Source organism: Microtus pennsylvanicus, chromosome 11 (assembly GCF_037038515.1).
Source record: "Microtus pennsylvanicus isolate mMicPen1 chromosome 11, mMicPen1.hap1, whole genome shotgun sequence".
Classification (NCBI taxonomy): domain Eukaryota; kingdom Metazoa; phylum Chordata; class Mammalia; order Rodentia; family Cricetidae; genus Microtus; species Microtus pennsylvanicus.
In genome coordinates, this window is record NC_134589.1 from 62,149,317 (window position 1) to 62,175,468 (window position 26,152).

At 48.9% G+C, this 26,152-nt stretch overlaps 1 protein-coding gene across 1 annotated transcript in view; it reads left to right on the top strand.

The window, feature by feature from the left end:
* Positions 1–25,358, top strand: part of Wnt3a (Wnt family member 3A) — a 45,673-nt gene extending 20,315 nt beyond the window's left edge. The window contains exons 3-4 of the mRNA XM_075989588.1: positions 17,481–17,746; positions 24,879–25,358. Of these exons, the coding sequence (XP_075845703.1) occupies positions 17,481–17,746; positions 24,879–25,358 (746 nt within the window). The remainder of the gene's footprint in view (positions 1–17,480; positions 17,747–24,878) is intronic.
* The last annotated feature ends 794 nt before the right edge of the window (positions 25,359–26,152 follow it).

Below are 26,152 nucleotides of genomic sequence, written 5' to 3' on the forward strand. Positions count from 1 at the left end.
TACCTATTCTGTTCTTGTTTTTTAAAAGTAATTTATTTTATGTGCATTGGTGTTTTGCCTACGTACATATGTATGAGGATGCTGGATCCCCTAGAACTGGAGTTACAGACAGTTGTGAGCTGCCATGTGGGTGCTGGGAATTGAACTCAGGACCTCTGGAAGAGTAGCCGAGCTCTTAACTACTGAGCCATCATCTCTTCAGCACCCCCTATTCTGTTCTTTTATTTGTTTTTAATGGGGTTATTTGTATTTGGTTTGAGTTATTTGTGGTTTTTTTTTTAATCACAGTTTTAGTTTCTCTCTCTCTCTCTCTCTCTCTCTCTCTCTCTCTCTCTCTCTCTCTCTCTCTCTCTCTGTTTGTGTGTGTGATTTATGCCTCAGCACATATGTGGAAGTCAGAAAATAGGGATCTGTTCTCTCTTCCTATGATGTGGGTCCCAGGGACTGAACTCAGATCATCAGGCTTGGTGGCAAGCTCCTTTACCCGCTGAACCATCTTGCTGAGCCTGATAATTTGGTTTTAAGAGTCCTTTATGTATCATATAAAGGATATAACATATATATAATATAAATAAAGGGCTTATACATACATGTGTACATATAAGTATACGTATCTACATACTATATAATCAACAATCACCTCTCAACAGCCTTTTAGCAGACAACACTTCTTTGCAAGTCCCTCATCCATAACTTGCCAACATTTTCTCTCAATCTGTGGGCTCTTTCTTTATCCTTGGCACTGGGTTTCATGTAGCCCAGGCTACCCTTAAGTTCCTAATCTTCTTGCCTCCACCTCTTGAGTGCTGAGATTAATAAGCTTGCTTTTACTACATTTTCTTGTAAGAGTCTTATAGCCTCAAGGCAGATGTGATGGCCTGTGACTTTATTCCCAGTACTCAGGAAGCAGTGATCTCTGTAAGTTCAGGAACAGCCTTGTCTATATAGAGTTCCAGGCCAGTCAGGGCTACACAGTGAGAGTCTATATTTTTTAAAAAAATTAATTTTAAAAATAAATAAAAATAAAAGGGTAGAGTCCTATAGCTTTAACTCTGGCATTTAAGTCTATTATTTTGTTTTAATCTAAAAAATATTTATTTTACAGGTATGGGTGTTTTGCATGCTTGTGTTTGTGTGTGTGTGTATGTGTGTGCGTGTGCGTGTGCGTGTGCGTGTGTGTGTGTGTGTGTGTACCACATGCCTGGTACTCACAGAGGCCATAAAATCCCCTAGGACTGGAGTTACAGATGGTTGTGAGCTGCCATGTAGATGCTGGAAATTGAACCCGGGTCCTCTAGGAGAGCAGCCTGTGTTCTTGAACACTAAACCATCTCTCCAGCTCCATTTAATATTTTTTGAGTGAATTATTTTTGTTTATGCTATGAGAATGGGATCCAACTTCATTCTTTTCCACGTGGAAATGCAGCTATTCGAACGCCATTTGTTGGAAAGGGCATTGTTTCCTCATTGAATGGTCTTGGTCCACTCATCAAAAATCAACCAGCTCTATTTGCATGCATCTATGTGCAGGTTTTCTGCTCTAGTCCATTGGTCTGTATGATCATCTTCATACTAGTGCCATGCTGTTTTCATGTCTATAGCTTTGTAGTGTAGTTTTTTCCCCTCAAGATTGTTTTTGTTATTTGAGGCCATTTATACTCCATATGCATGTTAGGATTCACTTGTAATTTTTTAAAGATTTATTTATTATTTTTGTGAATAAATATTTTGCCTGCATGCATGTATGTTCTTGGTGTCCCCAGAAGTCAAAGAGAGCATCAGATCCCCTAGAACTAGAGTTATAGACAGTTGTGAGCTGCCTTGTGGCACTGAGAACCAAACTGAAATTTTCTGAAAGAAAAACCAGAGTTCTTAACTCCTGAGCCATCTCTCCAGCTACCACTTGTAAAAATATTTAGGGATCTTAGGGATTGTGTAGGACCCGAAGGAGGAGGAATACTAGTAGTGTTAAGTCTCCTGATCCATGAACATGGGATGTCTTCATGGCCCTACTTCCCTTACGTGACTCTTGATAGTCTCCATCTATGTCTTGTACATTGCCTTTTAAATTAGTGGTTCCTAAGTATTTCTTCCATCTTTGTTCTATTGTAAATGATCTCTCTCTCTCTCTCTCTCTCTCTCTCTCTCTCTCTCTCTCTCTCTCTCTCTCTGTGCATGTGTGTGTGTGTGTCTCTGTTTGATTTTCCTTTGGTTTTTCAGGGTTTCTCTGTGTAGTCCTGGCTGTCCTGGAACGTGCTTTGTAGACCAGGGCCTCAAATCCACACTCACAGAGTTCCACCTGCCTCCCAAGTGCTGGAATTAAAGATGTACACCACCACCACCACCCAGCTCTTTCTTAAAATTAATTACTGTTATTCACATGAGTGTTTTGCTTTCACATGTCTGTGCACCACACGCACGCCTGGTGACAAGGAGGTCAGAAGAGGGACTCAGAACCCCTGGAATCAGAGTTGCAGACAGTTGTGAGCTGCCATGTGGGTGCTAGGAACTGGACCTCGGACCTCTGCGAGAGCAACAAGTGCTCTTAACCACCTCAGCCCTATCTTGCTTTTCTTGCAGTGTAGACCAGGCTGACCTCTAACTCACAGAGATCCACCTGCCTCTGTCATCCAAGAGGCCCCAGCTCGTCATTGTTTTGCTTTCCTGTCTACTGTTGTTCTTAGATTGTTGGTTACTTGGAGACGGCGGTAGAGTGGTATGCGGCACAACTGAGCAGCTGCTCTGTGACCTGGCTAAAGTTGTTCATAGGCTCTGACAAGTCTTTTTTTTTATTGATTCCTTGGGCCGCTCTACACACAGGACTATTCCACCTCTTCCTCCCACTCCGGAAGCTCAGTATTCCATTCCTCGCTTCCTTGCTCTGATGTCCAGAGTGAGCGTCCATTTTCCTAACCTTAGAGGAACTGCTTTCAGCCCTTTGCCATAGACAGTGATAACTATGGGTCCATCCGATTTTTTAATTTGTAGATTCAGGAGTAAGACACTCTTATTCCCCGGGCAGTGGTGGTGCACGCCTTTAATCCCAGCACTCAGGAGGCAGAGGCAGGTCGATCTCTATGAGTTCAAAGGCAGCCTGGTCTACAAGAGCTAGTTCCAGGACAGGCTCCAAAGCTACAGAGAAACCCTGTCTCAAAAAAAAAGACACTCTTATTCATATGTAGGTAGATAAATGATTTTTTAGAAAGACTTTTATTTTATGCATATGGATGTTTTGCTTGCATGTGCATCTATGTACCACATTCATGTAGTGCCCAGAGTGGCCAGAAGAGGGCGTTGTATGCCTAGAGCTAGTGTTACATATGGTTGTGAGGCACCATGTGGGTGCTGGGACTAGAACTTCAGGCCTCTGGAAGAACAGCCAGTGCTCGCTCTCTCTCTCTCTCTCTCTCTCTCTCTCTCTCTCTCTCTCTCTCTCTCTCTCTCTCCTAATGGATCTTTTTGTTTGTTTGTTTGTTTTTAGAGACAGGGTTTCTCTGTGTAGCTTTGGTTCCTGTCCTGGAACTTGCTCTAGTCCAGGGTGACCTCAAACTCACAGAGATCCTTCTACCTCTGCTTCCCGAGTACTGGGATTAAAGGCGTGTGTGACCACTACCTGGCAAAGATCTTTTAATATATTTTTTATTTTATTTTAAGTGTGTGTGTGTGCACAAGTATGCAAGGGTCTGTGGAGGTCAAAAGGGGTTGTTGGATCCCCTGGAACTGTAGTTACAGATGGCTGTGAGGTGCCATGTGGATGTTGGGTCTTCTGCAAGAACAGTACACGCTCTTACCTGCTGAGCCATCTTTCCAGCCCTGAGAGAAATTTGTTTGTATTAAATAATCTACTCTTTTGGAATGATGTCAAAAATTTTATGACAATCTATTATGAAAAGGTTTCTAGCTGGGACGTGGTGGCACACATCTTTAATCCTGGTACTTAGGCAGAAGCAGGTGGATCTTTTGAGATATCATCTTACTATGTTGCCCAGGTTCTTGAATACCCCGATTCAGGCACTCCTACTGCCTCAACCTTCCAAGTAGCTGAGACTGTAGACACGAGCCATCCATTCGTCTTTCTTCCTTAAGTTTTGTGGAAAACAGAACTGTAAGGGACCAGAGTTTCCCAAGGTGCCGTAGCTAGTGGCAGCACCCCGTCCTTGATTTCTAGGACAAATTCTCCAGGGCTGAGCACACTCTAGAAAGACCCAGAAATCTTCCAGAGCCAGAGCTGGGACGTGAGAGGTTCTGCCAGTGGGTGTTGCATACGATAGTAACCCCTCATTGCACACTGCTGGTGCACACAGACCGTGTGCGTCTGACCAGCATCCTGTCGGTACACCCGAGTGTGCGCTGGCATGTGAATGTGTGGGATGACTGAAAGGCAAGGTGCTGGTGCCGGAGGGTATCCTGGAGGGCTTCCCTGGGGAGATGGCACTTAGTCTGGACCATGAGGGACTTTCTCCTTGTCTCTCTTTCTTTAAGGAGGCACAGACAGTCATTCCCAAGAGCTGTTTGGGAATTCCGCAATACAGAAGTTGGTAGAATCCTGAGTCAGGACACTGAAGGAAAATGGGAGCTCATCACCCTGGCTGCAGACTCTCCAGGCAGACAGTGGTATGATCACCCTGGGGAGACCCAGGTGAGAGGAGCAGAAGGGCCAGGAAGGCAGCAGGGCTCACCGGTATGGTTGAACTGTTTCTGGCGTGGCAGGAGCAGTGAGGAGAGTAGGTACGAGGGCGGAGGAAAGAGACAGGCTGTTCCTGAGGTGAGCACCCCATCACATTCAAGTTGTTGGGTGAGGGTAGGGGAGCTGCAGAGTATTGAGGGTCTCCCCAGGAGGCTCTTGAACAAACCCTCCAGGCTGTCTAGGGACAAGCAGCTGCCACAGGTACTTAGGCAGTTCTGCCCTAGAGAGCAGCTAGTCGTGCCAGCTTTGGGGTTGAGGGTTGCACCTGCCCACATTCCTCCACCTCCCTCCCCTCCTAAAAGCCACCTTTGAGATAGAGAATAGGGTGCCTGGCTTCAGGAGCCCATCCACTTTGCCCTAGCAGCACTGGAGGGTTTCCTGCTGGAGGGCAGCCTGCACCCCTGCACAGGAGAGCAGCGTGCACCCCTGCACAGTCCTCTCTGCAGTTTGCTGCTTCCTCCTTTCGCTCTGTCCCCTCCACTCCCCCAAAGACCTCATCCTCCCTCTCCTTATGTCCCCCTCCCTGTGTCCCCCTCCCTAGTTCTTATTCTCCTTCTCTTCTGGTGGCCAGGGGAGGAAGGAACCCTCTATGTGCCCCCAGAAAGGCTGGCTCCAGAAGCCCTTGTGCCCCCCACCCCCTGCCTGCATGCTGGCCTCAAAGTAATCAATCTGATTGGATTAGGGTCAGGGCAACCCTAATCGTGTCAAAGGTTACCCTAGGCTTTGTGGCAGGGACCACAGGGGTGCCTGGCCACCCCTGCCGAGGTGGCCTCTGTTGAACAGGGTTTAACATCTACCAGCCAGCCGTGAGGAAAAGAGCCAGCCTCTTGCATCCACGTAAGCGTGTATATGAGATTGTGCACCCGTGCGTTATATACAAATGTGTGTGCATGTGTTTTATATATACATGTGTGCATGAGTGTCTTAGGTGGGCATGTGCACTTGGGAATGGGAATGTGTTTAGTGTGCATATTAGCTAATATTTCTACATATGTGTCCATGCCTAAACGTGTGTCAGTGTGCATCTGTGTGGCTGTGCCTGACTTACATGGGTATGCATGTGAATAGATGAATTGTGTGCTGTGTATAAATGTGTGCAGGTGTGTGCATGTACCAGTGTACATGTACATTTGTGCACCTGTGTGTGCCTGCATCTGTACTGCATGAACATATGTAGATGTGTGAATGGGAGTTACACACAAATATACATACGTGTGTGCTCACATGCATTGTATACACACATGTGGGCGTCCAAGTGTCTCTGTGTAGGTGTGTCCGTGTACACTGTACATGCGTGTGTGCATATGTGTGTGCACTGAGCATGCATGTGTGAATGGGGGCCTGTGTGAACACATGACAAAGTGTGTGTTTACCTCTGACCTAGTACCATGCACCCTGTATCTGTCTGACCTGAGACCTGGGCTGAGCCTGAAGAAAAAGCTCTAGCCCCTGGATGCTGAGCTAGAGACTAGATTGCTCTGCCTTTCCACCTAAAGGTAGCAGGGAACTACCTGCCTTGGGTCAGGAAGCATTTGAAGAATTTTGAGTACAGGATGTTATGAGCAGTTTATATGTCCCTTGGGGCAGTTCCTAGACACTCAGAAGCAGGCGTTAGGTGACTCCCTTGTCTTGACCTCTGGCTAAGTAAAATGGGTGGGGTGTTTGCCGGCAAAAGCTGGACGGGGCCAGCCTGTCCAGAGGTAGCGGTCACAGGATGGAGGTCAATAAAACAGCTGGTCTGGCTAGGAAGGAGGCTGGTGAGAGATGCAGAGGCCGTGGGGGCTCAGAGTCCAGGGCCAGGCTCTTAAACAACGTGTGGCCTTGTAAGGGGCCTGATTCTCCTGGCTGAGTGAGACAGTTACATCTAGAACATAAAAGAGCGCGGCCTGGAGTCTGGAGCCTGGAGCCCACAATCATGGAAACTGGGGTCTCTACCTGCCTGCCTACAGAGGTGGCTATGCCTTAGGGTCCTCAGAAGTTCCTGGGCCTGGAGGCTTCTGTACGAAGGAAGGGCCAAATATACCCATAGTTACACCCCTAGTGGAAGGTTTCTCCCTGGTCCCTAATGACCCCCGGGGGCTTGCTGCCTATACAGGCAGCTCTTATTCATTGTTAAGTCTTCATTTGGACCCCACTGACCTGGACAGCGTCTCCAGCTAGAGACTCTTACCTGTGTTGGGTGTGGTTCACCCTTCCCTCTTAAAGTATACCTCCAGGCCAGTCATACCTACAGCACATAGTGACTAGACTTCTGTTGGGTCCCCAAGACCTCTGGAGTCACAACAGGTGGCAGAGGTGGGTGCTTATAGACCTTAGGTTCTCAGTGTCTGCTGGGTATTTAGATCCCTGCCCTTGGTCAAGCCAGGGAGGAACTTATTTTTTTTTCCCCTAACTTACTCCCTGCTCTACTTGGGGTCTGAGCAGGGAACTGTAGCATGGCCTCCTCCCCTCCCCCAGGCATGCCCCCTTCCTGATGACTGGCCTCAGCATCATGGCCCCTCAGGGGGTGGTCCTCCACCTCTCTGTGTGTGCTCAGCCTATGGAAGGACCAGCTCCAATGGGGCCAGTCCGCGAGACTGCCGGAGCCTAGGGCCCTGGAGGGACAGAAAGGGCAGCTTTTTAGGGAAGCAGAGTCCCCAAATCCAGGTTGCGACCCCTGACCCCCCCATCCGAAAGTGTTACCATTTACGATGCGTTGGGGGTGGGGGCTCCCCTGGCTCTGGGGGCCTCTCCAGTATATCATTAACTCTCCGCTGTGGGAGGGGGGACCCCGGCCGACATCCCACTGCGCTCGGCTCTGAGCACAATGTCCCTGCGAGGACGACAAGATTAAGCACAAGGGAAAAGTGAAAATGCTGTTGGCGATTCACACGCCCTTCGGGGTGTTGAATTAAAGCGTCTGAAAGAGGATTTCCCCTCGCGCCCGACGGCGCGGCGGGCAGCGCATACTTCCAGGTTGCTATGACTGGCCGGCGATCGCCTAATCACCGGCCAGGGGGAAATTCATATAAAATATCACTGGCCATTGTGGGGCTAACGCGGCGTGACAGTGTCGCACAAAGCCGGATTCATCAGCCCCAGCAGGTCAGCCAGGCGCCCGGCCGCGCGGGCCCGGGCGGTGTCAGGGGCCGCGGCCACGGTGGGGCACCGGCGCATTCCGCTCTCAGGTGGCTCCGGGGCCTTTTGTGCCGCCGTGTGATTACCAAATGCCACCGCGACACCCCCTCCGGGCCGCACGGCTCCTCGAGGCCAGGAAAAGGGCCTGGGGAAGGAGGGACGGTGGGCAGCCTCGGAGGGGAGGCGCCAGGGCGGGGCCTGGGGCTGCAAGCTACCAGCTGGGGCTGCACCGATCCTCCTGTCTGCCCTCTGCCTGCTGTGCTGAACGCTGGAGGGGGAAGGGGTGCCCACCCACCGAATGTTCTGGAAGCACTTTCAGACATCAGGATGGGAAAGGGAAGGATGGTTTGTCCTTCCACAGGACGGCAGGAGATTGACGCTCCCAAGCGAGGTGATGCTCCCATAGACTGTCTGAGCAATTATGGCGATACCATGGTTGGGCTTTAAGGGGATTGGCCCTCTTCTTCCTGCTTCCCACCTATGGGCAGGGGAGTGATCTCTCATTTGGAGTCTGGAAATTAAGGGTACAGGACAACATCTGACACACGCAGGCCACGCTGCTAACCCTAATCCTTCTGTGTGTCTTCGGAGGGGAGTAGTGGGTATACGGTGCAGGGTGGCATAGGTAAGGGTACCCCTCTGCCTCCTGGGATTTTCTGGTTCTAGCCCCATGCAGGGTGGCTTCAACAGGTAGCTGGCATACATACATACATACATACATAACATTACATAACATACTATCCTAAATATATATGCACCAAACTTTGGTGCACCCAATTTCTTCTAAAAAAAAAAAGTAGTACTGAATTTAAAGGTACAGATTAATAGTAGGTACACACACACACACACGTACAGGATGACTTTAAACTGATCCTCCTGCTTCTACCTTCCAGCTGCTGGGAGCTGGAGAGATGGCTCAGCAGTTAAGAACACTGATTGCTCTTCCAGATGAACCGGGTTCAATTCTAGTGCCCACGCGGCAGCTCACGACTGTCTGTAACTCCACTTCCTGGGGTCCTGACACCCTCACACAGACACACATGCAGGCCAAACACACTCAGTGCACATAGAACTAAAATAACTAAAGCAAATAAGGAAAAGGATGCCCCACCATGCTCAGCTCATCCCTGGTTCTTGAGAGCAGACACCTTGAGTATCGCTCATCTTGCATTTCTAGTTCTGAGCCTAGGGCCAACTCATTATGGGCGCTCATATTCTGGGAAGTTGAGTGGCTGGGTAGATGGGTGGTAGATGGCTGGAGGAGTAGGGGATAATGGAGGGGTGGATAGGTGGATAATGGGTAGATGATAGGTGGATAGTAGACAGATAACTGGATGGATGGTGTTTGGTGGAGGATGGGCAGATGATAGTGAAGTGGATGGAGAGGCCTGAAGGACGTCTAGATGAGTAATACTTTGCTTAAACCCAGTAAGACCACAGCAAGGCTGGTCTCTGGGATTTGTTTCTTCAGGCGGAATTCACTCCCCACCTCCCAGGACCTGACTGAAGAGACACTGGCCTCAATTCATAACCCTCCCACCTCAACCTTCCTGATGCTGGCATTTCAGGCATGAGCCATGACACCTGACTTGGAATTTGCTTCTCTTATAGAACAATTTCTTCAGGGAATTCCTTTTCTTCACCTTTACCTATACCCGATGAATAGGCAGTCTTGGGACTGAAGAGAGTAGGTATCCAGCCCCCAAATCTCATCTCAGCTCTGCCTCAGATGACTCCCACAAATCGCCAGCCCTTGCCTGTAAGTCTCGGACTCAGCAGTCCACAGGCACCCACTTCTTCTTCATCCGAGGTCCAACACCCATTCGAAATGAGGCATGTGGCTACTGCCGGAACTGGTTCACTTGTATCCAGGAGTGAAGGCTTCCCTCAGCCTTCCCCTTTCTGCTGGCCACCTCTGCTGAGTCAACAGAAGCTGAAACCGCTACCGAAGCTGTTGCTGTGGCGGAAGACTTGGCAGTGTTGACTTGGGAGAGCCCTATTCCCATTCTCTCTCTGCGAGGGAGATAGCTCTGGGACAGGGGTTCATTCACAGTGTTTTTTCTAAAACCCTGTATGAGTCTAATGAAAGCACAGGTTTCTTCTCTGAGAAAACAGGTCTGTTCCCAAGACCCCTGAAGTATGTGAATCTTAAGTCTTGCCCCTGATTCCTGGGTTGAACCAGTCTTGCTGGATTAAAATCCTTGCCCTCAGAGGACATCACCTGAACATTCTGGAGCCTTTTTTCTGGGTATCCTCCAGACACGTTCTTGATTATTATTAAATATCTTAAACATAGAGATGTATTTGCAGAAATGGTGTAGAACTTTCGGGTCCCCTCACACAGCCTTCCACACTGCTGTGGTACAAGATCTCACTGTATTCATCAAAACTGTGATCTTGCCAGACATAGTGGCGCACGCCTTTAATCCTAGAACTTGGAAGGCAGAGGCAGGTGGATCTCTGCGGGTCCGAGGCCAGCATAGTCTATAAAGCAAGTTCCAGAGCAGCTAGTGCTGTTACCCAGAGAAACCCTGTCTCAAAAAACAAAACAGAAGCCGGGCGGTGGTGGCGCACGCCTTTAATCCCAGCACTCGGGAGGCAGAGGCAGGCGGATCTCTGTGAGTTTGAGACCAGCCTGGTCTACAGAGCTAGTTCCAGGACAGGCTCCAAAACCACAGAGAAACCCTGTCTTGAAAAACCAAAAAAAAAAAAAAAAAACAAACAGAACAACAAAAACAAAAAGCTGATCTGTCACGAAAGCCGGTGTGACTTGGATGACCCACTTCATGCCTCCGTGTCCCTTGAACTCCACTATCCTTCCCTTCGTCACCATTTTGAAGAGAGAACCTTGATCAGGCTTTAGCTGTTGCCTCCAAACCCTCAAATGCAGACAATACATTTAGAGCAAGAAAATCTTGACAAGGCAGTTCTTCTTGGGAGGCAGACGGTATCTAGTCCCTGCTAGGAATGTGGACTCCATCCCTCGCTTGAGGTGGTGTCGGCCTCAAGCTGGTGCATTGCTGCAATCCGGGTGCAGAAGAGGGAGGCAGGAGGAGCACGAATTCCAGGCCAGCCTGGGCTATGAAAACCTGTTTCAAAGCAAAAATAAAAACAATGGTGTGTGCCAGGTTTCTCCAACAGAGAGTCAAATAGTTCCCCCTCGTCACTGACCAGCGTCTTGGGGAGGAACTGCTTAAAACTCTGTGGCTGCAACTTGCATTCAACTTCGTTTGCCGTAATGTACCATTTCACGTCCATCCGGCCTGCGGGCTTTGCAGCCTGCAGTTCCTCTCCTGGCCTCTCCAATGGAGTTTTTGGACCTGTCTGTAGAGGATTCTGGTCTTTATTTCTTCCCCCAGCCAATTGAAAGTCAGCTCCAGAGCCTACCCTGCCCTGGCTTAATCAGGAGCCCCACCTCCTCATTTGACGCCAGGGGAAATTGAGGTTCAGTGGCAAAGGGAGCACTTTCCAGCTGACTGGTGACGGAGCTGAGCAAGAATGAGCGGCTGTCCTCTGCAAGTCTAAACTCTGAGTTGCTCTCTCCGGCTCCTGAGCGCCCTGCCCCTCAAGTGCGTCTACAAGTTCCCGGCTGTTTGCTTGGGTCCTGATAAGCTGGGAGCCTGAAGCCCTTGTTCTGGGCAGGGCAAGGGCAAGGCCCAGAGTGTTGGTCCCCTTATCTTTTAGAGCCAAGAAGGGAGGGGGAGGGGCATCTGGGTGACACTTGGGCTGGATAAGGTAACCTGGAATGTGAGGGTGCAGACAGAGAAGCAGGATTCTGACTGCACCCAGGAGGAAGGTACTTCAAGGGCTCTGCCCCAGACTTTCTGCAGAAAGACAGAGGAGGCGAAAGCCTTAGAGGCACCGGGAGTCTGCTGTCCTTTGACTCCTTCAAAGATAAAATAGGGGTAGAGATGCAGCTCAGTTGGTATAGTCTTTGCCTAGTGCAGATAAATCCTCCAGGTTCCACCCAGCACTACTTAAAACAGGTGTGGTCACCCACAGGTGTAATTCCAGCACCTGGTAGAGTTCAGGGTCATCCTAGGGAAGCTCCAGGCAAAGGAGCCCCTGCCTAAAAAAAAAAAACAAATAGAAAAAATGAGAATAGAGCTGTGCTGAGCGGAGGGCAGGTGGGGTAGTGGGTGTGTTTAGTGAGGCTGGTGTTTACTCACAGCACCTCAGCTCCAGGCTGTCCCTGGACTGGACATTGGGAAAGGAAAACAGGGCGGAGGGCTTTTCAAGAATGTGGGGAAGGGGGGCGTGCACACCTTTAATCCCAACACTCAGAGGCAGGTGGATCTCTGTGAGTTTGAGGTCAGCCTGGTCTGCAAAGCAAGTTCCAGGACAGCCAGAGCTATTGCACAGAGAAACCCTGCCTTGAAAAACCACACACTCTACCCCACTCCCACACCGCCACCCCTCAAAAACCCCCACAAAACTGGGAATGAGTGGAGTGTCTGTTGTGGTTCCAGTTCCATTCAAGAGCACACACTGTGGTAGGGTCTCAGGTGGGGGTTACCTCCCCAGAGTAGACTTACCGCCCTTTCAGCCCAGAACTTCTGCCCTTCTTCTTGATACCACAGACAGCTAAGGGGTAACCTGTGTTCTGGAATGGAAATACACAGTGGACAAGATCCAGTCCCCACCCTTGGAGATGGTCTGGGCTGAAAATTAATCCAGCAGACTGAACTCCTGTTGAGGAATAGCCACCGCTGGCATTCCAGGGAGCCAGAGGTTAGATAGTGCCCAGGTTAGACAGACTGCCATGCTGCAGAGAGGAGCAGGGGCATCCTTAGCCCAGGGAAGAACAATGCTGACTAAGGCAAGAGGCCAGTGAGTGTCTGAGAAGGGGAAAGCAAGGGCAGCAGCAAGGAAGCTTTACATAACTTTAGCAGGACCCTGTATCTCACTGGCACTGGGCTCAGAGCTGGGCAGCTGTGTGCCTGGCAGTGGAGGCAACTGAAGGCAAGGTAGCAGTCCAACTAGGAGCTTCTCTGTGGTGCTGGTGGACGATGGACTCTGCGCTCCTCTTCTGGTGTCCAGAGTGACTGTTTCTAGCCAGCCAACTTCCTGTGGGAAGTAGTGGGAAGAGGCTGGGCTCCTAATGGTACAGAAGCTGTCTAGGCTCTGGCAGTGCCCCAGGTTGGGGATAGAGTGGCTGAAGTCTACCGAGGGCCATCCAGGGAGAGGAGCTCATCCATAGGGAGGGCCATCAGCTCCATGAGGGCTAGCCAGCTAGAGGTAACCACAGCACACGCTGTGCTCTTCGTATGAGAGCGCATGTGCATTCTCTGTTCTGTGCGTGTGGATGTGTGCTTCATGTGTGGGCAAGTCTGAATGTGTGTAGTTGTTCACAGTCCCTCTGTCCCTGCCTTTGAAACACACAGAGTCCCATGCGTTTAACCTCTTAGCTATGGCTTGTGGAAGCATGGGAAGTAGTCGCCCGCTTGTCGCCCAGAGGGACAGCTCTTTATGTGTGGAGGAGGCGTTGAGGAGACCACAACTCTCTGTAAAATCTCATAATCTCCCAGATTGGGAGTTTCTATATGCAGGAGCTCAGTGACACCACCCCACTTCTACTAGAGGGTCCCCAGCCCGAGAGAGCCTGTGTATAGCTCCCCCTACAGGCCTGTGGGGCTTTCGGTCTGGAATGGTTTCTAGACAGGTTTGTAAAATCTCTTGCTAGTCAACGTGTCAGATACATGTCCTTCCTGCTCAGACCACCATGTTTGTCGTACAGCAAGCCCTCCTTATCTAGTGTATCAAGTAGAGGAGAGGGCGCCTTCTCCCGGACGGAGCTCTTATTCACCGCTGGGGGAGGTGCGAGTTAATACAATCATAGAAATCAGTTTGAGGATGTCAGAAGTAGAATTACCATGTGACTCCACCATTTCCACTGATGGACCTATACCCAGAGAACTCCAAACTCTGCCGTAAGGATACTTGCACGCCAAATGTTTATTGCTGTTTAATCACGATAGCAAATGATTGTAATTAACGTAGTTGTCTAGCAACGGGTGAAGGGATAATGGAATTTTTGTGCGTTTGTAAAAAGTGGAATACTATTCACCTCTGATTTTTTGTTGTCTTCTGTCTTTTTAGTCAATATGATCTGATTGATCATTTCAAGATCCACCCTTGTGCTTTGCCCACTCGTTCTGAAGCCCCTGGTCTAGACCTGCAGTCAGGGAGGATGCCAAGGTCTAGGTGGTTGTCTTTCCTGTATACGCAGGCCTGTGGTAAAGCTTCATGTCATGTTAGGCACAGCAAGCTTTAATGGTCAATCCAAACAGAACAGTTAGAGTATAGCCGGGGTGAGTTACATGGTCTCTCTCATTGATAAGTTTTCTTTATGGGCTATTGGTCTACCTGTTTTTGTAGCTGGGTGATAAAACTAATGTTTCTTCTCGCCTTCTCTTCCTTCTGAGTTCCACAGGTGCCAGTCTTTATAGCTTCAGCATGTGGTTTCTCTTTCCTTTTACTAGGCTGGCAACTTTCTCTCACTCTGTGGTTTTTCTTGGGCATAATTACCACTCTTGACTTCAGGGCCACCACTGGGTAAAACAAGAATGGCTTAGTCACAAGCACTGTGATGTTGAAACTGGTGACTGTCTATCTGATCCCCAGACAACCCCTGAGAGACTGCAGTGTGAGTTACATACATCTAACATGGATACTCTGCACAGGGGTTACATATGTCTCAGGAAGGAACAGCACAGGACAATATGAGACTTCACCACACGGCTCAAAACAATATGCAATTTAAGACAGGTGGATCTCTGTGAGTTGAAGGCCAGCCTGATCTATAGAGTGAGTTCCAGGACAGGCTCCAAAGCTACAGAGAAACCCTGTCTTGAAAAAACAAAACAAATATGCAATTTATAAAGTCAGTTAGCCGGGCGGTGGTGGCGCACGCCTTTAATCCCAGCACTTGGGAGGCAGAGGCAGGTGGATCTCTGTGAGTTCGAGACCAGCCTGGTCTACAAGAGCTAGTGCCAGGACAGGCTCCAAAGCTACAGAGAAACCCTGTCTCAAAAAAAAGACACTCTTATTCATATGTAGGTAGATAAATGATTTTTTAGAAAGACTTTTATGCATATGGATGTTTTGCTTGCATGTGCATCTATGTACCACATTCATGTAGTGCCCAGAGTGGCCAGAAGAGGGCGTTATATGCCTGGAGCTAGTGTTAGATATGGTTGTGAGGAACCATGTGGGTGCTGGGACTAGAACTTCAGGCCTCTGGAAGAACAGCCAGTGCGCTCTTCCTCCCTCCCTCCCTCCCTCTCTCTCTCTCGCACCTAATGGATCTTTTTGTTTGTTTGTTTGTTTTTAGAGACGGGGTTTCTTGTGTAGCTTTGGTTCCTGTCCTGTGTGTTCTAGGACAGCTTGGTCTACACAGTGTGTTCCAGGGTAGCTAGGGCTATGGAGAGAGAGAGAGAGAGAGAGAGAGAGAGAGAGAGAGAGAGAGAGAGAGAGAGAGAGAGAGAGAGAGAGACCCTATCTTAAAAAGAAAAAAATAAGCCAGGCAGTGGTGGTGTATGGCTTTTATCCCAGTGCTCAGGAAGAAGATGCAGGTAGATCTCTGAGCTGATTCCAGGGCAGGTAGCCAGGGCTACAGGGCTACACAGAGGAACCCTAACTTGAAAAACAAGACAAGCCCCAAATCCCTCCCAGATGTACCCAGCAGCTTCGGTTTTAGTTAATTCCAATAGTCAACTTGACAACCCAGAAGAGCTGTCCTGGTTGGCCTTGAACTCAAAGCAATCCTCCTGCCTCTCTTCTTTATTTTTTATTTATTTTTTTTGGTTTTTCGAGACAGGGTTTCTCTGTGGTTTTGGAGCCTGTCCTGGAACTAGCTCTTGTAGACCAGGCTGGTCTCAAACTCACAGAGATCTGCCTGCCTCTGCCTCCTGAGTGCTGGGATTAAAGGCGTGCGCCACCACCGCCCGGCTCCTGTCTCTCTTCTAAGTGCAGGTTTGTTTATTTTATTTATAGCATTAAAGATCTAATTTATCTTGTTCTGAGATGGGGTCTCCTGTAGCCCAGGTTAGCCTTGAACTGTCTGCAGCTGAAGATGAACCTGAAGAGTCGCTTGTCAGTCACCACCTCTGGAGTCACTGGGATTCCATTCCAGGCCTGTGTGTCTTCACCATCTCATTACAGGCAGGGCTGGGGCTTGGTCCCAGGCTCCTTTGGCACACCAACATGCTTCTTTTCCCACTATAGCACATTATTATATTTTATTTATCTGATTTTTGAGGCAGTCTCATGTAGCCTAAGCTAGCCTCTATGATGACCTTGCATTTTTGATCCTCCTGCTTCCCCCTCCCCGATGCTGGAATTAGAGTGCATGGCGATGCCCAGCTTATGTGAGACTAAGGATAAGGACCTAGGGCTCCCTGCATGCTCGGCCCTATTTATTTTTATTACATAATTGTATGTATTTTCAGGTGCTGTGTGATATTTCAGTATAGGATTATATTAAAAATGATTCAGTCAGGTTTCTTAGCATGTTCACTGAAAATGTTCATAAGCCCTTTTAAGCATTGCCTTTTTTTTTTCTTTTTCGACGCAGGGTTTCTCTGTGTAACAGTCCTGGCTGTTCTGGAACTTGCTTTGTAGACAAGGCTGGCCTCAAACTCACTTAGATCCTCCTGCCTCTGCCTCCCAAGTGCTGGGGTTAAAGGCATGCACCACTACCGCCCGACTTAAGCATTTTTTAAAAAATACAATGTGTTTTCCACTCTCCTCATACTACTGTTCAGTAGCATACCAGAACCTTTTCCTCCTCTTTAACTGAAGTTTAGACCCAGTGGTTAACCTCTCTCTACCTTGTCTTGCCATCCCGGGTCTCTGTTAGCTAACCCATTCTATTTCCTGCTATGCAATGATGCTTTTAGGTTCCACCCCATCTTTCTGTGCCTGGCTCATTCACTTAGCGTAACGTTCTCTGGGTTTGTCAGTTTGGGTGCAAGTAGCAAAATCTCACTCTTATTTATGACTAAAAATGTCTCATTGTGCACATTGCAGACCTATGATAACCAAAGCCATACAGCTCTGGTATAGAGCAGACACGGGCCGACGGATCAGAATAGCAGCGCCTCAAGGAATAAATCCACATATGTACACCACATTGTTTCTCAGGAAAAAAAATGTATAAAGTACATACATTTGAGAAAGGACAATCTCTGATCAAGGGTGCTAGGAAAGTGGATATCAATAGCCACACACGGAAGAATGAAACCAGACTCCTATCTTCTACACACAAATACCAACTCAGTGTAAGACCTGACACTACTAAGGGAAAAAACTTAGGGCTGGGCCTGGTGATGATGCTCTTAATCCCAACCATTAGAAGGCAGAGGCAGGCAGATCTCTGAGTTTGAGACCAGTCTGGTCTACCTAGAGCATCCCAGGCCAGCCATTGCTCTACAGTGAGACCCTGTCTTAACAAAACGTGCATGCGCGCGCGCACACGCGCACACACATGAATGCACTTAGGAAAAACACTTGGGAAATGGATGATTAGGGCCAATATTTTTCAGAGAAGACTCTTAGAAGCACGATGGTAAGATCCTGTGTGTGCTGAGTTCTCAGTCCTGATTCTTGGATTCCTGCCTTTGGAATGCAGCCCTCCTCACCTGGCCTCCTTACCTGCCATCTCCTTCCTTTGCAGCCACCCGGGAGTCAGCCTTTGTCCATGCCATTGCCTCTGCCGGAGTGGCCTTCGCAGTGACACGCTCGTGTGCAGAGGGCTCAGCAGCCATCTGTGGGTGCAGTAGCCGCCTCCAGGGCTCCCCAGGCGAGGGCTGGAAGTGGGGCGGCTGTAGTGAGGACATTGAGTTTGGTGGAATGGTGTCTCGGGAGTTTGCTGACGCCAGGGAGAACCGGCCAGATGCCCGCTCTGCCATGAACCGCCACAACAACGAGGCTGGGCGCCAGGTATGTACGCAGAACTCCAGGACTTCACTGGGGTGACCAGAGCGGGAGAACAGGGTGAAGGAGAGACTGCTCTTGGTGACCAGGCCGCAGGTCTGCTTTCCTTCTATCAAGGGACATAGTGACACTACTCAACTGTTTCTCAACTGTCCAGTGTGCTCCCAAGCTCACCTGTGGAGTTAGGGTCCTTGGGAAGGAAACAAGTGGAGGGAGGCTGCCATAGAGCATGTGGTGTCCAAGGGTTCTGCACACATAAAAGGACAAGACATGAAAGGGAAAACAGAGGAGAGAAGCAGACGAATGGATGGATAGATAAAGTAGATATAGATTGAACTGATACAGAGAATTATAGTGCAGAGATGATACAGGCTATTGAGACGGAGGGAGGGAGAGAGTATGAGAACTTGAGAATCTGGAACAGAACAGGAAACCATGATAACAGCATTTTGAAGGTCCCTTCCTCTGGCTCTACCTGGATATAGCCTTTTCTTTACCTTCCTCTGGCTATCCCTGGCCTTCAGGGGCTGATGCTGAGATCTCAGGGAAAGTGAAGGTCTGAACTTTCCTACATAGACAAGTTTCACCGCAGCAGCTCATCCTCGAATCTGCTTACTTTCCCTCCCACCCAGAGTCCCGCTTCCCTTTCCCAGAGAAGGAGGGTGGATAGGTAGGAAGTGCTCAGTGGTACAGCAGAGCCAGGGAATGAGTCAGGAGCCGGAGTGGATGTCGTCAGGCATCTTGAGAAGTGGAGCTGACTATGGAGGTGAAAACAGAGACGTTTCTTGAAAGTGTATTTCATAAGCGTTTTGAAGTGGGTATGGTGGGGCAGGCCTGTAATCCCAACACTCATCAGAGGTGAGGCAGGATACAAATGTTCAAGGTTGGCTTCTATTGCACAGTGTTTGAGGCCAGCCTTGTACATGAGACACTGTCTACAAAAGCAAGCAAGCAAGCAAGCAAGCAAGCAAGCAAACAAGAAAGAAAGAAAGAAAGAAAGAAAGAAAGAAAGAAAGAAAGAAAGAAAGAAAGCAAACAAGCAAGCATTTCCTTAAGTGATGGCTCCTCTGCCCAGCTCCTGTTGCCAGGCACCTGCTTACACTGTAGCAGACATTTGGAGACGCCAAGCGTGCCTGAGGACAAGCTGTCACAGTGACACTTAACTCTACATCAGGAGCCTCAGCGTCTCAGACCTTCCATCTCTGCCTAAAACTCAACACTTGCTCAATCCACTTATCCTACAGACAAAGGATAGGATATTCTCCTCTGGGGAACCCAGCTCTCTCAGAATGAATGGTGGGGAGGGGTTCCTAAAGCACAGCAGTTGGGTCACTTTATAGTGAGTATTGAAGGTGATAATTGCCTCCTACCTGCAGGAATTTCCAGAAAGCAGCGGGAGGTGATGGGGGTCATTGTGGTGCAGGTCTTTAATCTTAGCAGGCAGAGGCAAGTGGGTCTCTGTGAATCTGAGGTCAGCCTGAACTACTTAGAGAGTTCCAAGCCAGCAGGAAGCTACATATAGTCACTGCCCCCACTCCCGCTCCCCACCCCTAGAACCACACACACAAAAAAAAACCCAGAATTTTCAGAAAGCACACAATAAAACAAACAAACACCAAGAGTTTAAGAGTTTAACTAGATGTGATGATTCAGGCCAGCAATCCCAGCACTTGGGAGGCTGAAGCAGGAGGCTCATTTAAGCCTGGGCTATATTGGGAGTTTGAGGCCAGGTTGGGTTACATAGTGAGACTTGTCTCAAAAAAAAAAATACAAACAGAAAACTAAACCACAACTTTTTTATTTAAAAACAAACAGAAAACTTCACAAAAACTATTGATATCCCCAGAGAGATCAACCACTGTCCTGTGACATTGGAACAATGAGTCAATTTTAAAAAGGAATGAGAAAGAAGAGTTCTTAGAAATTAAAAATATGGGGCTTACAATATGGCGCGGCTGACAACCTGAGTTTGATCTCCAGAACCCATCAAGTAGAAGGAAGAACCAACTCCTCCTGCAAGTGTCCTCTGACTTTCACACCTTGTGATGTGCATGTGTGCATTTATATATGCACATAATAAATGGTGGGGGTTTGTTTGTTTTCTAGACAGGGTCTCTCTATACAGTCCTGGGGGTCCTGAAACTCACTTTGTTGACCAGGCTGGTCTTGAACTCAGAGATTTGCTTGCTTCTGCTCTGGGGTGCTGGGGTTTAAGGTATGTGCCACCATACCTGTGGCCTTCAGTACTTTAAAAGAAATTGTTGGGCAGTGGTGGCACACGCCTTTAATTCCAGCACTTGGGAGGCAGAGGCAGGTGGGTCTCTGTGAGTTTAAGGCTAGCCTGATCTACAAAGCGAGTTCCAGGACAGACATGACTGTTATACTGAGAAATCCTTTCTCGAAAACCAAAAGCCTAATAATAATAATGTAAAAGTATGATACGAAAGCAAACATTTAATCAAGAGTTTTGGGGGTTATGTTCATGAGAGACAAGGGAGGACGTGAAGAGGAAGCTAGCAAAGACAAAGGCAGGAAGCTTCCCTAGAATGGAAGTTTTAGCTCACACAGGCCCCGCTCAAGGATGGGGAAAGAAGAGTAAAGTGAGCTCAGGGCTCACAAGCCCTGGATGCACTTTTTAGTGCAGTTGTTCTCAACTAGAGGTTTGTAGCTCATTTGGGTGGAGCGACCCTTTCACAGGGGTCACCTAAGACCAATTGCATACCAGATATTTACATTACAATTCATAACAGCAGCAAAATTTTTTATTTATTTATTTATTTATTTTTTGGTTTTTCGAGACAGGGTTTCTCTGTGGCTTTGGAGCCTGTCCTGGAACTAGCTCTGTAGACCAGGCTGGTCTCGAACTCACAGAGATCCGCCTGCCTCTGCCTCCCGAGTGCTGGGATTAAAGGCGTGCGCCACCACTGCCCGGCAACAGTAGCAAAATTACAGTTATGAAGTAGCAATGAAAATAATTTTATGGCTGGGGGTCACCACAACATGAGGAACTGTATTAAAGCATTACAGCATCAGGAAGGTTGAGAAACATCATTTTAGGGGATTAGCATTTGGTTCTTGCATCTACACAGGGTGGCTCATAACTGGCTGGAACTCCAGCTCCAAGACACCTGCTACCCTGCTCGAAAAACAAAAAGGGGAGAGTGGGAGAAGCCCCCTGCCCCAAGATATGTTATGAAATTCAGAGCCTGTAACCTAGAGCAACCCTCCAAGCTTCAAAGAGAATATACTTGATGTTCCCGCAAAAGATGGGGCATCCAAAAGTCACTGGAAGCTAGAAGGGAATAGAGCAACAACTTTCAGAACTCTGAGCAACAAAGCAATCTTAAATCAAGAATTTCATTCCCAGCTACACTATGAAAGGGGGCACAGTAGATAGAAAAGATTTGTCTTCACAGTCCCATTTCACAAAGCTGACCAGACGGCAGAAAGATGTCTTCAAGGTGAAATGAGTAAAATATCTTTTTGTTTTAATATTTTTATTACATTTAGTCTGTGTGTGTGTGTGTGTGTGTGTGTGTGTAGTAGATTTATGTTCCACAGTGTGTATGTGTTTAGATGCCTGTTTCACAGTGTGTGTGTATGTGTTTAGATGCATGTTCCACAGTGGCGGGGGGGGCGTAATTGCATGTTCCACAGTGTGTGTGTGTGTGTGTGTGTGTGTGGTAGAGGCATGTTTCACAGTGTGTGTGTATATGCATGTTCTACAGTGTGTGCATGCATGCATGCGTGCGTTTATGTGTGTATGTGTGTGGTAGATTCATGTTCCACAGTGTGTGTGTGTGTGTGTGTGTTAGATTCATGTTCCACAGTGTGTGTGTGTTAGATGCATGTTCCACAATGTGTGTGTAGAAGTTAGGGGACAGTTTCAGGAGTAGGTTTTCTCTTGCAGGGAGCCACGTAGTTCCCTGTCATCAGATCTTGCCAGACTGAGCTACCTCACCGGCCCTTTTTGTTTGCTTTTCAATATCAATTCAAGAAGGGCTTGAGCCGGGCGGTGGTGGCGCACGCCTTTAATCTCAGCACTTGGGAGGCAGAGGCAGGCGGATTTCTATGAGTTCGAGACCAGCCTGGTCTACAAGAACTAGTTCCAGGACAGGCTCCAAAACCACAGAGAAACCCTGTCTCAAAAAACCAAAAAACAAAAAAAAAAAACAAACAAACAAAAAAAAAAGATGGGCTTGAATTCTCTACACAGTTAAGAATGACCATCTTCCAAACTCCTGCATCCCCTCCTTACGTGCTGGGACTATGGACCTGTACCATCACATTCAAATGATGAGATGCTAGGGATCAAACCCAGGCTGCATGCCCAGCATGCTAGGCAAGTGTCCTCCCCACTGAGTTTCATCCCCAGTCCTGATGCTTGGACAGCATAAGAGGATGTTTGGAGATGAGAAAATACAGGGCTGACTCATGGCGGGTGTGTTAATCATGTAACAGAACGCTGTGTGGGAAAGGAAATGTCACCTTAGAGTCTGCTTACGCAGCCAGTGCCCTCGGCTGTGAGTATTGAAGGGAGAGATCATCCTACGGTTTTTAGGGCGAAAAGGGTTGGAAGGTTTGGCTGTGCAGGGAGAGGTGAGAGTAGTAAATTTCAACACTTCACACCAAGAGAGCAACAGGCAACACTTTCCATTCAAAAATCAAGAAGCAACAAATGCAGTGACAGCCCTGCATACTTCAAGGCACTGCCTTGCATGGTCAGGAATTATGCCACGCAGACGAGCTTTGGCCAGGATCCCTGCTTTCACCAGCAGATCTCCGCTGCTATTGAGATCATTGACCAAGTAAAACAAAAACAAGAAGACTGAGGAAGGAGAGACGGGAAGAGCCTCCCGCAGAAAGCCTGGCTGCTGAAGAGAAGAATGTGGTATTAGATAAGCCGGACAAGCCGGGCATGGGGTTTTTCTACCGTGCCCGTGGGCCAGTTCCATAAGAAGGTGAAGAAGCAGCTGAGAGTTAGATGAGGTGCAAGCAGGTCTGAACCCAGAGTGATTGAAGCCTTAAGCCGAAGCTTTCCAATACAAATCCTTGCAAACCACAGCCCGAGCTGCTTGGATAGGTGAGCTCTCAGGTAGGTGTACTGAAAGAATACCCAGTTAAAATGCACTTGAGAGTCTTTTGAAAGAGTCTTACAGTGTAGCTCAGACTAGCCTCCAACTCTCGATCCCCAGCCTTAGCATCCACCTATAGTCATGTGCCATCATGATGGGCAGGTCTTCCTCTTCTATCACAAGCCCCTCCCTTCCTCCCTCCCTCCCTCCCTCCCTCCCTCCCTTCCTTCCTTCCTTCCTTCCTTCCTTCCTTCCATCCAAGAGTGCATACAGAATAAACAGGGGAATGATGGAGCTTGAGAGAACTTTCCAGATCCTAGACTCCTGGGGTCTGACAGGTGAACTGTCACTCTAGGGAAGGAAGGTAGGAGCCAAGGGATACATAGAGATGGTCTGTGCCTCAGTTTCCTGTCTCCGTTTAAAATATTTTAACTGGAAAAAATATATAAAAAGAAAATACTTTAACTGGTCAGGCGGTGGTGGTGCATGTCTTTAATCCCAGCACTTGGGAGGCAGAGGCAGGTGGATTTCTATGAGTTCAAGGCTAGCCTGATCTACAAGAGCTAGTTCTAGGAAAAGTTCCAAAGCTGTAGAGAAACCCTGTTTCAAAAAACCCAAAAATAAAAAAAGAAAGAAAAGAAGAGAAACCCTGTCTCAAAACAAAAACAAAATTCAAATATTCTAACTGCCATTGTAATTGAACACACAGGGCACAATGAGACCTTTCAATATGGGAATATAAAAATCATGACCAGATGCGGGTAGGAAGCATTCCTACCACCTGAAAAAGTATTTCAGCCAGGCATGGTGGTACATATCTGCAATCCCAGCACTTGGAGGCACAGGCAGAACTGCCACAAGTTCAAGGCTAGCCTGGGCTATGTGCTGAGTTCCAGATCAGCCAGCACCACATAGTGAGAACCTGTCTCAAAATGAAAAAGAATTTTTTTTTCTGTTTGAACATTGAAAACCTCCCACTCATCGTTTGAAGCAGCTCTTTGTCTGCTGTGGTGGTCACTTTATGCTATAGACTCTCAAGGGTATACACTTCCCTTCCAGTGAAGACCTCTTCAAGTCTTAGCCTCACCACACTTGGGCCCGAGCACCCAGCATGAGAACCGGGACCACAGCCAGGTCTAAGCAGTAGCTACCCCCATGGCCAGCTTGTTATTTCAATAGTGCGGTGGATGTTGGCTACGGATGCAATATTCTGCATGCTTTTCTTTCACTGAGCCTTAAACTGTGTGTGTTTTGTACAGTGTTTCTTGGAATGTAAAAGGAAAGATGCAAGAAGGTGTCCAGAGCAGGTATCTGTGGGCTAGGAAGGAAGGCTAGAAGTCTGGAGCGAAGGAACAGGGAGTAGTCCCTGTGTGTGGTAGGGAGGGCTTGGAATCTGAGGACAATGGACAGGGCCACTGGAGACAATTCTGGTGGTTGTATGTCCCCCTTGTCTCCACCCCATTCCCTAAAGAAAGGGAGGCAGGATTCCCTTCTTGAAGCACCTCTACTTCTTTCACTAAGGAAGGAGCAAGGTGGGGCCTGGCGATGGTGACACACACTTTTAATTCTAGCACTCGGGGAGGCAGAGGCAGGCTGAACTCAGTGCATTCAAGGTCAGCTTGCTCTACAAAGTGAGTTCCAGAACAGCCAGAAGGAGTAAGGTCTCCATTGTCAATACAGAAAGCGTCTGTTCATCGAGGTCCCTGAGAGTATAGGGACCACTCTTAGCATCCCTGCTTCATACTCCTAGTCTTCACACCAAGGTCATAGCATCTGCTCTAGACAGCTCCCCACATCTCCCCTCCAGCATCCTCACACTGACCACTTGAAGCTTTCTGCACTGTATCCTAAACACCCCTGGAAAGAGAATTAGTTGGGCCTCCATGGAGAAGAAAGCTCCCAGGCCCCTGAGGCCTTGGATCTGGCAGGGCAGACCCAGGTCACCAGAGAAAAGGTAAGGCCCACAAAGAGGAGTCTCGGGGGCTTCCTGGAGTAAGTGGGCTGCAACCCCCTGGTTGAGCTACCCCAGGCACAGACACAGGCTTATGTGCTTGCCTCCTCAGGCCATCGCCAGTCACATGCACCTCAAATGCAAATGCCACGGACTATCCGGCAGCTGCGAAGTGAAGACCTGCTGGTGGTCGCAGCCGGACTTCCGCACTGTCGGGGATTTTCTCAAAGACAAATACGACAGCGCCTCAGAGATGGTGGTGGAGAAACACCGCGAGTCTCGTGGCTGGGTGGAGACTCTGAGACCGCGTTACACGTACTTCAAGGTGCCCACAGAGCGCGACCTGGTCTACTACGAGGCCTCGCCCAACTTCTGTGAGCCGAACCCTGAAACCGGCTCCTTCGGGACGCGCGACCGCACCTGCAACGTGAGCTCGCACGGCATAGATGGGTGTGACCTGTTGTGCTGCGGGCGCGGCCACAACGCGCGCACTGAGCGACGGAGGGAGAAGTGCCACTGTGTTTTCCACTGGTGCTGCTACGTCAGCTGCCAGGAGTGCACACGCGTCTATGATGTGCACACCTGCAAGTAGGAGGGTTCCTAACGGAAGGAGCAGGGCTCATACTTAGGGGCAGGGTACCTACCTGGGGGCGGGGTTCCTACTTGGAGGGGTCTCATACCTGAAGATCTAGTTCCTGCTTGAGGACAGGGCTCCTACCTGTGAGCGGCTCCTTCCTACGGATCCGGTTTCTACCTTTAGCTGGGGCTCCTACTTGGGGTCTGGGTTCCTTTTTAGTGGAGAGGCTCCTGCCTGGGATACGGGTTTCTACCTAGGGTGGGGCTCTACCTAGGGGTGGAATTCCAATCTGGGATGGCGGTCCTACCCCGTAAAGGGTTGGACTCCTCTCTTGACCCAACGGCTCAAACCGGGACAAGTGAGCAACTCCCTCAACTAGGTGGGGTTCGTGGATGGGCGGGGAGAATTGGGGTCCCTCCTCCCAGAGGCTGCTGCTCTGGATAGATTGAGAGGGTGCTTCAGGGTGGGCCCTACTTGGCTTGGGGATCCAGTGGGGGCAGGACTTCACCCTGAGTGGGTGGAACTTCTGAGAAAGAAGGAAGAGGAAGCAGACCCCCTTTCGTTGGGGTGAGGCTAGGCTTTGTTGAAGACTCATGGGACAGAACTTCAGGGAGGGAGGAGATCCCAAATAATCCTAGGCTCTGAGCTGGCAATTCAGCTACCACACGGCTCCTTTTCAGTCCCCGTGTGCGGATCCACCTGCTTCATCTATGCTGAGCCATGAGAATGGCAGAATGAGCCATGGAGAACTCAGGGGCGATGCCAGATCCCATCCCCATACCTGGGAACCCCTTTCTAGGCACCTCTTG